Source organism: Mesoplodon bidens (assembly GCF_964165515.1).
Source record: "Mesoplodon bidens genome assembly, chromosome: 4".
Taxonomy (NCBI): Eukaryota; Metazoa; Chordata; class Mammalia; order Artiodactyla; family Ziphiidae; genus Mesoplodon; species Mesoplodon bidens.
The window spans coordinates 57,032,881-57,049,082 of record NC_138160.1 but is presented as its reverse complement, the minus strand read 5'-3'; the positions used below and the strand labels follow the sequence as shown (position 1 = coordinate 57,049,082).

Below are 16,202 nucleotides of genomic sequence, written 5' to 3'. Positions count from 1 at the left end.
TACATAGAGAGGAAGTCCACTCAGAGTGAGAACAGCTGAGGGTACCTTCTCTGATCACAACGGAACCGTTAGTTCCATTCCCAGAGCTGAGAAGCACTTCAGTCATGCAATCAAGGCAACAGAAAAGGGAAGGAACACATCATGGTCTTTTCTAATTAAAGTAGGGAAGTCACTCTGGAGACAGGTCACCTCTGGGAGCAGGCAGAAGCAGGTGGATGGGAGAGTAAAAAACACATGGGGTAATGTACCTTAGACCTCGTATTGTAATTCTTGGGTAGGATGATGGGTGTTCATTATGAAAAAAATCAATAAATACAAAAAGGCTATGAATGGACCAAAGACGACAAGGTCATGAACCAAGAATTGGGAAGAATTTATTTCTGTGTACCTGAAACCAATCTGGAAAAAAAAGAGACACAGAGAAAATGTAATCACTAAGGCTTTCTCTAAGAGCACACTGGCATGGAAATGCTAGACTAGGGCTCAAGTCCTGGCTTTGTCACATTATGTGAGCCCAGGCATGTAAATTAAAAATGCTTTCCATTTACATAACAGCTAAGTTACTTTCAACATCAACTTTCTCCATTTCCAAAAAAAGTACCACATACTTACTGTAAGAAAATTACTTTTTACATAATTATTCTGGTCAAAAATTGGAAAAAAACTAATATGCAACAACAGGGATTGGTCAAATACATCTCTACAATGGAATGTTATTAGAAAAGGTGTGTGGAACCAGAATTTCACACACCACTGATGGCTGTATAAATTGGTACATCTCCTTTGAAGGGCAATTTCTTACTATCTACCAAAGTTACAGACCTATGTATATACATACCCCTTGATTCAGTAATACTCGCGAAATTTAGCCTATAGGAGTATATATATAGACAGACATGTATACAAGTTATACAAAGTTTTCTTTTTTTAAATCCTATCATTGTTTATAATATTAAATAATAAATATATCCAACAATGAAAGATTGATTACATAAACCACGGTACATCCATACCACAAAGAGGCTATGAAGTGGTAAGGAAAGATCACCAAGACACACTGCAAAGTAAAAAGGGGATGTGCAGACAGAATGGTATGATCAGTACACTAACTTCTGCATAAAAAAGCAGGAAGTGTATTTTTCTTTGGTTTTATTTTCACAAAATAGAACACTGGAAGGAATCATAAGAAACTAAGAAGAGTACGTACAAGTGTGGAGAGAGGGTGAGGAAAGATACCCAGAAATGGGCAAATGGAAACACAAGGATGGCAAGGAGACTGCCTGAAAACCTGTTTTTTTTTAAAATTATAATTCTGGTCATAGGCTTTTTACTTATTTATTTTTAAAAATTTATTTATTTTTGGCTGAGTTGGGTCTTTGTTGCTGCACGTGGGCTTTCTCTAGTTGCGGTGAGCAGGGGTTACTCTTCATTGCAGTGCACAGACTTCTCACTGCGGTGGCTCCTCTTGTTGCAGAGCACAGGCTCTAGGTGCACGGGCTTCAGTAGTTGTGGCATGTGGGCTCAGTAGTTGTGGCTCACGGGCTCTAGAGCACAGGCTCAGTAGTTGTGGTGCACGGGCTTAGCTGCTCCACGGCATGTGGGATCTTCCCGGGCCAGGGCTTGAACCCATGTCTCCTGCATTGGCAGGCGGATTCTTAACCACTGCGCCATCAGGGAAGCCCTGGCCATAGGCTTTTTAAAAAGGGGTAATTAGAAAGTTTTTATCTTGCCAGAAAATACAAAAATTAAAACAGTACCACACCAACCAATGCAACAACATAAATGAATCTTATAGCATTATGTTGAGTGGACATAAAAGCACACAGGACATAATTCCATTTATGTGAAGTTTAAGAATAGGCAAAACTAATTGATGTGATAGGAATAAGAGGAGTTACCAACCCCTAGGGGATACTGACTAAAAGGCATAAGGAAACCTTGGACACTGAATGTATGATATCTTGATTTAGAGGCTGGTTACAAATGGGCTTATACGTGTAAAATTTCACCAAGCCATACAATTAAATTAGTACATTTAATGTACTTTACTGTGTGTGTATAGATATACATTACACTTCAGTAAAAATTTTTAACAATATCAAAATTGTTTTTGAGAAATATTTAATGTGATAAGAAGCCTATACCATGTTAAATCAAAAAAGGTAGAATTTTACATTGATAAGGACTATAATCATACTTCTGAATTAGAATAAGAAGTAGGAAGAGGAGGAAAGGATTAAAGAAGATACACCAAAAAGGTAACTCAGGATGGCAGAATTTTCTTTATACTTCACAGTATTTTCAAAATTATTTAGTTAAAATAATCATATTCTTTTAATTCAGAAAAAGTACCAATTAACCTGGAGTTTGAGGACATAATAGAAAAAATAAAGATCTACAACTTTAATTAAAAGAGTCTTTAAACATTTAAAATACAACGTTGGTACAAACTTAAGTGAGTGACTGACTACAAAGGACCAGGTTAACATCCAAACAGTGTGCAAACATGGCCTGTTTACTTTACAAAGTACAAGATATCCAGAAAGGGGAGGGAAAAAAAACAACCCTAAAAATCCCTAAGAAGGCAGAGAAACCATTGTGCCGGAGATTCAGAGACAGGAAATTAGAAAATTACACATTTTCTCACAGATAATACAAAAGGACTGAAATCTGCTTAAAACTCTGAAGGCTCAGCTGTTGAGGTGCCTTTGCTCTGGGGGTTCTTATCTTAAAGATTTTAAAAATTCAAGAAAGGCAGTAAGATTTAATTATGAATGTCAGGACGTACCTACCCCAATGTGTAAGGAAGGAGTAAATTTAGTAGGTAATTGCTCCTTTAGTAAGTTTAGTAAGATACCACCCCCGCACCCCCAAACAATCCATTATTAGCTGTATGGAGAGTATCTTGTCTTAGTTCTCCACAATTAGAATTCAAATTTTAATTCTCATTTAGTACAAGTAATTAATTCTAGATTCTCTTCCATTATTTCAAGTGGAGATCATTTTTACGATATTACTTTCTAATAACCAAAAGGAAGAAAAAAACACGAATCCACTCCACTGCCAGGCACTTTATTTTATTTTGCTTTATTTTCTAATTTTTAAATTTATTATTATTTTTTTGGCCGTGCCACACAGCTTGCAGGATCTTAGTTCCCCGACCAGGGATTGAACCCGGGCCCCGTAAATGAAAGTGCCAAGTTCTAACCACTGGACTGCCAGGGAATTCCCCCACTTTATTTACTTATTTTATTGGAGTATAGTTGATTTACAATGTTGTGTTACTTTCTGCTATACGGCAAAGTGATTCAGTTATACATATACATATAGCCACTCTTTTTTAGATTTTTTTCCCATACTCTACTCAATACTCTGTAATGCCGGGCACTTCGGATGCAGCATCAAACATTTCCACTTGCGCAGCTATGTTATCGGAGTGAAATCCATTCTAGCAGAATGCTGCGTAAGAGCAGAGAAACCTGAGGAACAGTGTGCATCTGGTTGTGGAAGTAAATTGAGGCAAGAATGAAAATGTGGGATTGAGTTCGGCAAAGCAAACCTGGGCAGGTGAAGGGAGAATGGAAGGTAAAGCACAATACCTGTGGCTAAAACTGCCTCCCAATAGCTTATTTCCAATAGCCTTCCTTAGGCATTTGAGTTGGGGGAACAAGGGAAAAGGAAATGAGGAATTTCCAAGTAATTAAGTACCACATAAAACATCAGTGTGCTCAAAATCCTATGTCTGCTATTCAACAGATGATTATTTAGGTTCATATGACAAAACATTTATTACTACAGAAAAACTATGATGTGTGAAACAACCTACAGGCTGGCTATCAAATTTCCAGGTATTCAGTGAGGAAGCATTATGAAAATAATGCCTCTTGGGCTTCCCTGGTGGCGCAGTGGTTGAGAGTCCGCCTGCAGATGCAGGGGATGCAGGGTCGTGCCCCGGTCAGGGAGGATCCCACATGCCGCGGAGCGGCTGGGCCCGTGAGCCATGGACGCTGGGCCTGTGCGTCCGGAGCCTGTGCTCCGCAACGGGATAGGCCACAACAGTGAGAGGTCTGCGTACCGCAAAAAATAAATAAAAAATAATGCCTCTTTAAAAGTTAAGCCTTTCTGGCTTTGTTGTCATCATCACCTCCATAAGTTATTACGGCTATCTTTTGTCAAATTATCCAAAGTACCCAGAACTTATTAAACTTTCAGGACAGTAAAATCAGATGAGAAGCCAAAGTTCACTGGGACTCTAATATTACTGGCACTGGTCTCTCTTGAGTCAGTTTTTTAGGCTCTCAAAACCTTAAGTAAACAAATCCAACAGCCAGTGAAAACTGACACACCCAGAAACTCTCAGTGAAACCTTGACTTCACAGTTCACAATAGACTGTCCTATTCCCTCTACAGGTGGCCTTGCCTGGAGCTAAAGGTCAGAAGAAAACAATCCCCAACACCTTCACACTTTACGGGGTGGGGGTGGGGGTGCGGGGAGAAGAATGAGGAAGAAAACAACAACAAGCAGGCTTCAAGGAGAGCTCGGGAACATGGGCACATACATACCACACCTTCTGTTTTTCCTGACTGCTTCGTCTTAGTACCTTAACTAGAAAAATTTCATCTACATTCAAAATTCTTCCAACATCAGACGGAGGATGCTAGAGCTAGGAGCCTTCAAGATGATCAGTATTGGGGCTTCCCTGGTGGTGCAGTGGTTGAGGGTCCGCCTGCCGATGCAGGGGACACGGGTTCGTGCCCCGGTCCGGGAGGATCCCACATGCCGCGGAGCGGCTGGGCCCGTGAGCCATGGCCGCTGAGCCTGCGCGTCCGGAGCCTGTGCTCCGCAACGGGAGAGGCCGCAGCAGTGAGAGGCCCGCGTACCGCGATGAAGAGTGGCCCCTGCTTGCCACAACTAGAGAAAGCCCTCGCATAGAAACGAAGACACAACACAGCAAAAATAAATAAATTAAAAAAAAAAAAAAAAAAAAAAAAGATGATCAGTATCTTCACCCCCAACCTGACCAGCGGGACCCACCCTCAGCCCACTCGGCTCTGCCCACGGGCCAAAACCAACCTACCCTGGAAGCAGGGTCCAGGGTTCTCAACTAACCTTCATGGCAAGAAACCAATCTGCTCAAAGAAACCTATGAAGGCAGATTCTAAGGCTGCTCTCAACAACATCCTAACAGAGTGTTTCTAACAAACAAAGTTTGGAACATCCCTAAAAACAGGTTAGCTATCAGGAACATGCATTTGGGAGGTATTTTTGGTAAGAGGGACTTTCTGCACTTCAGCAAATCGCATCATTTAGGAAGCCACCTACTGGTAGGATTAACAGTATATGCAAAAAAAAAAAAAAAAAAATTGCCCTAATCTCTCTCTGCCTTCACTAAAGTATTTCATATGTCAATATTAGTACAGAATTAGTCCCTGTGATTCTCCAGGCTGTTCCACATGTAAAAAGTTTAAAGACCTGCCACCTGCTGCCAGCCCAAAAGCACCCTTGCCAATCTTGACCAAAGACAGTAAACATCCTGAGCACTGGTATTTACTTCCAAAACAATCAGCAGGATAATAAAAAGGAAGGGGAGAGGAGATGTTTTTGTTTTCCAAAGCCACGTTATTTCCTTCGTGATTTCTTTAAAAGCCATTTCTTCTCAGTGCCGAGATCCACTTCTTAGAAATAGAAATCTGGCTTTTACCCGTAGTAAAACCATGTCCACTCATCCCACTTTCTTAACATTCAAAGTAAAACCTGAGGCCACAACTTTTGCAATATACAAAGACAATAATTCTACAAATAAAGTTTCACAAAGCAGTATAGGTTAAATTTAGAGACAAATCTGGGGGTCTAATAAAAAACTGGACATTTACTGACTTTCTTAAAACACTTACCCACTCTTCGACATTGGGGGGCTGCTCATCATAAATACGTTCCTTGTCCCACAAAATGTTTGACTTGTCATACCGGTCCATCTTTCTTCGAGTTTTCACAGCAAAGAAAATTATTAAAGCAAAAGCCACAATAACCATAAACCCCAGCACAATGGCAATGGCCTAAAAAGAGATTAAAGATATTGACATATTTAGCTTTTAATTGCTTACTTTATCCCAACCCACACTCTACAACTACCTAAGGCCCTACTAAATATCTGTTGTTTAACTGCTATAAAACCAATACAAATGGTTACATTTTAAAAATATAAAACCTAGCCCAAGCTAGTTCAGCTAAGGCTAGCAACACACACACACACACACACACCCCAACCTTGATTCTCACACATACACATACACACACACACACACACACAACCTTGATTCAATCCTTGGAATGAACATGAATCCCTGTTTTAGAATTATAGAAAACTAGTTCCAAAGCCTGAGCACCAAGGGGCCATATTTCCATAAACAGATGAGAATGTCCAATAAATTAACTCATCACTGGTATGCTTCTAAAGGGCTGGAAGATGTTATTCTCAGAAGTAGTTTTATTATTTTTTTTAACATCTTATTGGAGTATAATTGTTTTACAATGGTGTGTTAGCTTCTGCTTTATAACAAAGTGAATCAGTTATACATATACATGTATCCCCATATCTATTCCCTCTTGCATCTCCCTCCCTCCCACCCTCCCTATCCCACCCCTCTAAGTGGTCACAAAGCACCCAGCTGTCAAAAGTAGTTTTAAATACCCAATCATGCTTATAGCCTTGTTCGTAACACATGCCTGGCACAACTTTTTACACTTAATGTAAATTTCAGTCTTGCCATAAATTATGCAGATACACTCTAACCAAGCTATAAATTAGAGAGAATGGGCTAATGATCCATTTAGTCTGTTAGGTTCCTCTGTTTTAGGTGTCTTTTGTGTGCTTACTAGAAGAGCCTGTGACAAGGAAACCCTACCCCTGACAGTTCTCCTAGTGTCTGACAGGTATGTTAAGTGGTACACTGGCCTGGAGGCACTTGGGAGTTGAGACAGGTACCAGGGGTCTGGCCTGGATGTCTGCTAACGGGTAAGAGGAAGCTCTCTTGGCAGCTGTCTATGTAACAGTGGTATCCTTTTTCAAAGAATACAGGTTTGGGGTAGTCAGAGGACTAAGAGGGATGTCAGTATGCTAAGAAAGGAATACCAGCCCTCAGCCCTATTTACCACAGACACTCTGAATGTCAACAACAAAACTCTGAAACCTACATTTCAGTCTTCAAAATAATGGTAGTTATTGGAGAAGGTCTAACCCCCAAAAAGTGACTCATTCTGGCAAAAGAATGAAAATTCCTGGGTCAGTGTAAGGAGAAAAAAAAAAAGGAATAAAGATTAGTAAGTTAGAAACATTTTCTTAATTAGGATGACTCATGGTTACTGAAAGCAGGGTTCTCTACCCCACCTGCACTTTTGAACCACCTGACAGCTTTTTGAAATACTGATTTACACAGTGAAAATTTGAAAACATTTTTATAAGAAATTAAAGAAGACCTAAGTAAATGAAAAGACACCCTATGTTCATGGATCAGAAGACTTATTGTAAAGATAACAATTCTTCTCCCAGCTAGGATTTTGAAGGATTGCATTGATCTACAAATTCAACGCAATTCTTCAAAATCCTAGCTGGCTTTTTTGCAGAAATTGACAAGCTGATCCTAACATTCATATGAAAATGCAAGAGACCTAGAATCTAGCCAAAAGAATCTTGAAAAAGAAGAACAAAGTTGGAGGACCCCCACTTCCCAATTTCAAAATTGATGACAAAGCTACAGCAATCAAGAAGTGTGGTACTGACCTAAGGACAGAAACATAGGTAATGGAAACTAATTGAGAGTCTAGAAATAAATCGTCACATTTATGGTTAATTCATTTTTGACCAGGGCATGAAAATAACTCAATGGAGAAATAGTCCTTTCAACAAATAATACTAAGACAACTGGATATCCACATGCAAGAAATGTTGGACCCCTTCCTTATAACATGCCCCAAATTAACTCAAAATGGATCATGTACCTAACTGTTAAGAGCTAAAATTATAAAACTCTTAGAAGAAAACATATAGGAGTAAATCTTTGTGACCTCGAATTAGGCAAAGTGTTTTTATTTATTTTTTTATTTTTTATTTTTTTTCTTTTTGCGGTACGCGGGCCTCTCACTGTTGTGGCCTCTCCCGTTGCGGAGCACAGGCTCCGGATGCGCAGGCTCAGCGGCCATGGCTCACGGGCCCAGCCGCTCCGCGGCATGTGGGATCCTCCCAGACCGGGGCACGAACCCGTATCCCCTGCATCCGCAGGCGGACTCTCAACCACTGCGCCACCAGGGAGGCCCGGCAAAGTGTTTTTAGATACGACACCCTTTTGGGGTGCAAAAGCAATGAAGCAAAATTAAATTAGACCTCACCAAAATTAAAAAACTTTTGTGCAAAGAACATCATCCAGAAAGTGAAAAGAGAAGGACAAAATGGAGAGAAACTACTTGCAAATCATATTATAAGGGACTTGTATCCAAATATATAAAATTTCTTACAACTCAATAAAAATCCAAATAGCCCAACTAAAAAATGGGCAAAGATTCTGAATAACCGTTTCTCCAAAGAAGATATACTAATAGCCAATAAGCACAAGTAAATATCATTAGCTATCAAGGAAATGCAAATCAAAACCAAAATGAGGTACCACTTCACACCCATTAGTATGGTTAGACTCAAACAGACAAAAACAATGCTGGGGGATGTGGAGAAGTTGGAATCCTCATACATTTCTGGTAAATGTACAACAATGCAACTTCTTTGTAGAACAATGTGACAGTTCCTCAAAAGGTTAAACACAGAATCTCCGTAAGACCCATCAATTCTACCCCTAGGTATATAAGGAACTCAAGAGACGTTAAAATGTAAGTTTCACACAAGAATTCATAACAGCCAAGGTGGAAATAGCCCAAATGTCTGTTAACTGGTGAATAAATAAAATGTGGTATAGCCCCACAATGGAACGGTATTCAGCAATAACAAGGAATGAAGTACTGGTACATGTTCTAACACCGATGAACCTTAAAACATTAATGCTAAGTGAAAGAAGCCAATCATAAAAAAACACATATTGTATGAGTCTGCTTATATGAAATATCCAGAATAGGCAAAACCATACAACAGGATTAGTGGTTTCTCGATCTGGGGACGGTTAGTGAAATGAGGAGTGACCGCTAATGAGGATGGGGTTTTTTTCTGGAGTAGTGAAAATGTTCTAAGATCAACTGTGGTGATGGTTGCACAACTCTGTGAATATACTAAAAATACTGAACTGTATTTTAAATGGATGAATTGGATGGTATGTTAATCATACCTTAATAATGACACCCAGCCCTTCTCCCAGTTTCTGATTTAAATAGAAGTGGGGCGTGGCATCAATATTTTTTTAAACATTCCCAAAGTGAATCTATCAAGCATCCCAAGATGAGCGCCTCTGACCCAAGGAAAGAGGGGAGAAAAAAAAACAAAACTATCCCTACCTCCTGGGGATCCACCACACAGTAGTGATATAAATATTGATCCACATAGACTCCAGCAGCTGCAGGTGTATAAAACTGGTTGCAGAGGGCATATATTTGTGAACTGTAGAGAGACCCAGATGCCTGGGCAGTTGGGTTGACTCCCATTATATAGACAATTGTGGCAATAAACACCATAATGGCCAGGATAGCACTCACTATTATCACAGTCAAATAATATCTTCTTGTTCTAGATATTTCAGCTCTTATAACGCTGGTAACAAATATCACCAATGCAGCCATGAAACAAAAGGCAGCCATGGCCAGCAGGAATCCCTTTGCTGCTCTTGGATCTGTATAGCCTCCTCCATAGCCATAACCGTAGCCATAACCATAGCCATATCCACTTCCGTAGCTACCAAAGCCACTTCCTCCATAAGGGTAGCCCATGCCACCTCCCATTAAGGTTCCATAGCCTCTGTCCCAGGCAAGAGTGGAGGCAACACAGGCAAAAATGGCAATGCACATCACGATAATGAGCATAGACAGAATCCGAATCACTCCTGGAGGAGAGGTCCATTTGTAGAAGTGGAGAATTTCATCTTCCGGGTAGAAAGAATACGCTGGCTGAGAGAGCATCGGTCGAATATGCATCTCTCCACCATATACGTCATTGCTTGGTGCATAATGATTGGGTTTGCTGAAAAGCACATGAAAATTTTAAGTTAGCCATTTTTAGTGGTGAGCAGAAAGAACAAATAAAGTACCTGGAATAATCTGAACAAACCACTGGCAAATAAAACTACGATTTGTACTGTTCCACTGTAATGGGGCACTCTGTATCCCCCCACACCCCTACCAAATTCAAATATCAAAATCCTGACCCCCGGACTTACCCGGTGGCAGTGGTTAAGAATCCGCCTGCCAATGCAGGGGACACAGGTTCGAGCCCTGGTTCGGGAAGATCCCACATGCCGCGGAGCAACTAAGCCCGTGCGCCACAACTACTGAGCCTGCGCTCTAGAGCCCGCGAGCCACAACTACTGAGTCCACGTGCCCAGAGCCCACACACCACAACAAAGAGTAGCCCCCACTTGCTGCGACTAGAGAAAGCCCACGCGCAGCAACGAAGACCCAATGCAGCCAAAAATAAATAAATAAATTAATTAATTAATTAATTAAAAAAAAAATCCTAACCCCCAATGTGATGGTATTAGGAGGTGGGGTCTCTGGGAAGTAATTAGGTCATAAGGGTGGAGCCCTCATGATTGGCATCAGTGCCCTTATGAAAGAGGCCCCAGAGAGTACTCTCACCCCTTCTACAATGTAAGGATACAAGAAGTCTGCAATCTGGAAGATGGCCTCCACCAGAACCGGACCGTGCTGGCACCATATCTTGGGCTTCCAGCCTCCAGACTGTGAGAAATAAGTTTCTGTTGTTTATAAGCTACCCAGTCTATGGTACTCTATTACAGTAGCCCCAGCTGATTCAGACACCCACTGAACAGTAAACATATCTGTGCCTGATGCATCAAAATCACCTGGAGGGTTTGTTGGCCCTCATCCCCAGAGTTGCTGAGTCTGCAGGTCTGGGGTAGAACAAGTTTCTAGATGCTGCTGATGCTGCGGTCTGGAAACCATACATTGAGAATGACTGCTTAGTTTCTACGGAACAGAGGTTCTCAAATTTTGCGGCATATTAGAATCACCTGGGGATGTATAAAATCCCCAGACGGAGCACTCCAGACCAGTTAAATCATAATCCCTGGGGACGGGACCCAGGGTGGTATCAGCCCTTTTGCCTTTGTGACTGAAGACTGATTCTTTCAGACTTGACACTTACAGTGGCCTCCACTGGGTCACGTGTAAATCCTGGCAGCCTCTCTCTCTTACCTAAGAATGCACATTCATTCACTTATCATTTGGCGGCTATTTACTGGAGTTGCCAGGCTGACGCGTGCTGGGCTCTGTGCTAGGTACTGGGGATAAAACAGTGAACAGGACAGCCTCAGTCCAGGCCGATCACAGAGTACAGTCTGTCAGGGCAGTAAGACATTAAATGAAGCACTACATGAACTACAGCCACTTACAGCAAGAGCTACAAAGTAGATCAATTACCAATGAGGGCTCATCAGAATGGTGGCTAATCAGATCTGATGGCTAATCAGATCAGAATCTCCTTTATAAAAATACCTTGCAAACTCCAGTAATTTAATGATAAACACACAGCTTGTAATAGACACACTGATGCGTGGACACACTGAATCTGAAAACTGTGGGCCCAGGCGAGGCAAAATTCAATTCCTAAACCAACTAAAGCCCTTTTGTTTTTGTCATTACTTCTATAGACCGCCTTCCTCACTCCAAAGGAGACATCTTACTACTGGGTGCCACTAACCATAGGAATTAGAATTACCTGAGTATCATAAATGAGAATGAAAAGGAAATGGAGAAACTGGAGAGAACAATGAAAATGTCAAGAAAGTAAATTCAGTAAGACATTCTACTTAGATACTTGGGCTATTTCCATTTGGGGCTGTCATGAACAGCATAGCTCTGACACAGTCTCCAACATACATCCTGGTACACACAGGCACTTTTTTTTAGGGTATATATCCAGGAGTAGAATTTCTGGGTCAAATTTTTTTTTTAATTTTTAGCTCTACTAGACAATGTCAAACTGTTTTCCAAAGTGACTGATTCACTCATACTCCCATTAACAGTGCAATGTTCACAGAAACATTGCTTATGATAACCCCAAGCTGGAAACAGTCCAAACGCCTGCCTACAGTGCCATGGGTAACTGTGATAGAGCCTCACAATGGAATGCTATGGAGCTGTGCTATTATGACAGCTGCTAGCTGCACAGATGGATGGAGCACTTGAAATGCGGCCAGTCCCAACTGAGATGTGCTGTGAAGTGTAAAACACAAAGTGCTCATAGTATGAGGGAAGAATGTAACATCAGCAGGAGAGAACCCTAGTATTGACTATGGACTTTGAGTGATAATGATGTGTCAATGTAGGTTCCTCAACTGTAACAAATGCACCACTCTGGTGGGGATGTTGATAATGGGGAAGCTATGCATGTGTGGGCAGGGGACCTATAGGAAATCTCTGTATGTGCCTCTCAATTGTGCTGTGAACCTAGAACTGCTCTAAAAAATAAAGACTGCTAAAAAAAGAATATAAACTGTCTTGTAAACCAATGTTTATATCAATCACATGTTGAAATGATAACATTTTGGATCTACTGAGTTAAGTGAAATATATTATTAAAATTAATTTCCTTTATTTTTAATATGGTTACAAGAAAACATGAAACTACATATATGGCTCGCACTGTATTTCTTTAGCACTGCTCTGAAGCAAAAAATGAACTACAAATTCATGTAGATAAATCTTACAAGTTGAAAGAAGCAAAGCAGAAAAGAATACATACAGCATATTATGTTCATACAAAGTTTAAGAACAAGTAAAACTAAACTATATTGTTCAGGATGTACAAAGTGGTAAAATAATAGAGAAAAGCAAGTGATGTCCATATGTCAGAACAGTGGTTTCCACAGGAAGGAGAGGACACAGGCAAAGATTGAGGTGCTCTATTTCTTGACTGAGATGATTATTTTGCTTTGTATTTATTCATCATTTTATATGCATGTTCTGTGCCCTTTTCTATATGTATATTTCACCACTGTTTACAAAAATAAGTATGAGGTTAATGGAGCACTACTCAGTTACTATATTCTCCAGCATATCTCATTGCCATAAACAATTGTGTCCCTACCACATTCAGGTATCAGTCAGGAGGCTATGTAATAGAAGCTCATCCCCTTACTACAGTTATCAGAGTTAAAGCTACAAACTACTCAAAGGAGGAAACCCCTATCAATGTTTGACAGAAAATTTAAAGCTTAAGAATTCATTGTTAAATCTCCAAATGGCTAAAGACACCAAGAACCCTCAACTTTGTTTCTTGTTTTAATATAATTGAGGAATCACTTAAAATTAACAATGTGGAAAACATTATTGTTAAGTGAAAGAAGTCAGTCACAAGAGACCAAACATTGTATGATTCCATTTCTATGAAATATCCAGAATGGACAAATCTAGAAACAAAGTGGACTGGTGGTTGCCTAGTACTGGGGGGAAATAGGGAATGACCGCTAATGGATAGAGGGGTTCTCTGGGAAGGGGATAATGAAAATATTCTAAAATTGATTGTGGTAATGGTTGCACAACTCTGTGAATACACCCAAACCAATGAACTGCCCATTCTAAGTGGGTGAATTGTAAGGTGTGTGAATTATATCTCAATAAAGGTGTTATTAGAAAAACTGACAATCTATTGCCAACAGTCATCTAAATAAGGCATTAATATGGAAGCTTCATACCACTTGTGAAAAACAAAAAGGGGGCTTCCCTGGTGGTGCACGGGTTGAGAGTCCGCCTGCCGATGCAGGGGACACGGGTTCGTGCCCCAGTCCGGGAGGATCCCACATGCCGCAGAGCAGCTGGGCCCGTGAGCCATGGCCGCTGAGCCTGCACGTCCGGAGCCTGTGCTCCACAACGTGAGAGGCCCGCGTACCGCAAAAAAAAACAAAAACAAAAAAAACAAAAAAGAAACAAATATACACACAAATATAAGCCTAGACTATATTAGAGCAAACATTAAAATCAAGTGATAATAGCTCCCACTGCAGAAAAAAACTGTCATCCTGGAAGTTATAGGTAAGAGGGAAACTCACTCTTCACCACATACCCTTTGGTTCAATTTGATTTTACAAATCAACCAAACACATAACAGTTTTATTTTATTTTATTCTATTCTATTCTATTCTATTCTATTCTATTCTATTCTACTATTTTATTTTATAGCAAACACATAACAGATGAAAGTTTCAACTACACCTTTTTTTTTTTTAAACATGTAATAGACTTTTAAAAAAAAGAAAAGGGGAATTCCCTGGTGGTCCAGTGGTTAGGACTCCATGCTCTCACTGCTGAGGACCTGGGTTCAATCCCTGGCCAGGGAACTCAAATCCCACAAGCTGCAAGGCTCGGTCAAAGAAAAAGAAAAAGACTTACGTATTTACTTACAATTCATCAGGTCTGTAAGGAGGTGGACTTTCAAAAGGCCTGGATGACATGGCTGATGTCGGTGGTCACCTGATCTTCAGGATGAGCAATGCCCCGTAGCTCCCAAGCCAATCTAAGCAACATAAGTAGGGTAATGACATTACTAGTGAGCTCATAGTTTCCTTGCATCACTAAGAAAACTAATGATATCAATCTCAAGTAACCTCTCACTCCATGGTTATTTCTCTCGTCCTTTCCACTGTCATTTTTACACATTGGACCATTAATTCTTTGAGCACAAGAAATCACTGAGTGTAGGACTCATTCGGCCTGGTAGTCCTCAGGGCACCAAGCATCATGCTCTGCACATCACTGGCATATGAATATTGTTTAAACTTGAAATTTAAAGTTGCAATAATGAAAATTTCACAAAGCTTTTTACAGCATAGGCAAAAGTGGTATTTTTTAAAATAGTCACTTCAAAGAACACAAATAAAGAAGTATAAAAGATAAAATTTCTTAAAATACATTTATTCTGTCTCCTATTACTTTTCAAAGTTCATATAAAATGAGAATGCATATGGAAGTTCATACATAGCTGTGTCCAGCATATACCAGCCCTTCAATGTTAACTAAAGCATAATCTGGTTTAAGAGTATGCTTTTATCATTAAAAAGGGTTACAAAAAGCATCTATAAATAGTATGATTATGGACATTTTTCCCTTATCTCCTTTTCCAAGTCTTCAAAATGGAATACAATTTTCAAAAAGGGAAAAACATCAAACACACACTGCATTAAAGAGTCCTCTTCACTAAGAGAAAAGCAGAATAATTTGCTTCTAAGATTCCTCAGAACAAAAATCCCTGAACATCTGAGAGGCAATTTCACTCAATCAACAAGTATTTATTAAATGCCTACGCTGTACGATAGGAGCCTGTGGAAGTTAAGTATGAGACCAAGTTCTCCCGAAGGTCACACACAAAGAAAACAGCATCTACAACAGGCATTATTTAGGGCTGAACTACATGATTAAGTGCAGTTTGGAGATAACAGGGAAGACTTAGCAAGAAAGAGCCAGAAGCTTGGGGGTGGATGGCAGGAAGGACATGAGAAAGATCTATAACTGAGTATATTAAAGTGTCTAATATTTTTTCCTTTTCAAATAAGGGTTGCGTAATCATACATTACTAGGTTTGGAACAGTAAGTCAATTCAAACCTTTTAAACTTTGTTCTTTCAAATCAACAGTAACTATCCTCCACATCCTTAAGAATAGTCAATTACAAATTTCTCAGAATAAAATATTGTATCTAGGTGAAACCTCAAAGATGGAAATATATTAAATGTTAGTAATGCCAACACAACTAAAATAATTTTCCAAACACAGTGAGGAAAGACAACTTCTCTTCATTCTTTTATTTCTAAAAACTGCTTTATTGAAGTATAACATACAGAAAAATGCACAAATCTAAGTGTATACAGCCCTGTAACCAGCACCCAAACACACATACAGACGAGCAATTTAGGCCAAAATATTACAGTGTTATGAAAGAGTAAAGTCCAGATTAACTGTCTTCCTAATTCATGTTCAGAAAAAGAACGTTAAGGAAAACTGAATCTAAACACTATTAAATATTTCTGAAGCTGAAT

At 39.9% G+C, this 16,202-nt stretch overlaps 1 protein-coding gene across 8 annotated transcripts in view; it reads right to left on the bottom strand.

Annotated features, from left to right (window-relative positions):
• Nucleotides 1-16,202, bottom strand: part of OCLN (occludin) — a 47,052-nt gene that overhangs the window by 24,549 nt on the left and 6,301 nt on the right. For 6 of the 8 annotated variants that reach the window (XM_081231282.1, XM_081231277.1, XM_081231280.1 and 3 more), the window contains 3 exons: nucleotides 14,573-14,684; nucleotides 9,494-10,172; nucleotides 5,896-6,057 (listed from right to left, as the gene is read on the bottom strand). In XM_081231282.1, the coding sequence (XP_081087408.1) occupies nucleotides 5,896-6,057; nucleotides 9,494-10,172; nucleotides 14,573-14,622 (891 nt within the window). In that variant the 5' untranslated portion in view covers nucleotides 14,623-14,684. Of the gene's footprint in view, nucleotides 1-5,895; nucleotides 6,058-9,493; nucleotides 10,173-10,786; nucleotides 10,872-14,572; nucleotides 14,685-16,202 lie in introns of those variants that run through there. The other 2 variants (XM_081231283.1, XM_081231284.1) reach the window with 2 other exon arrangements.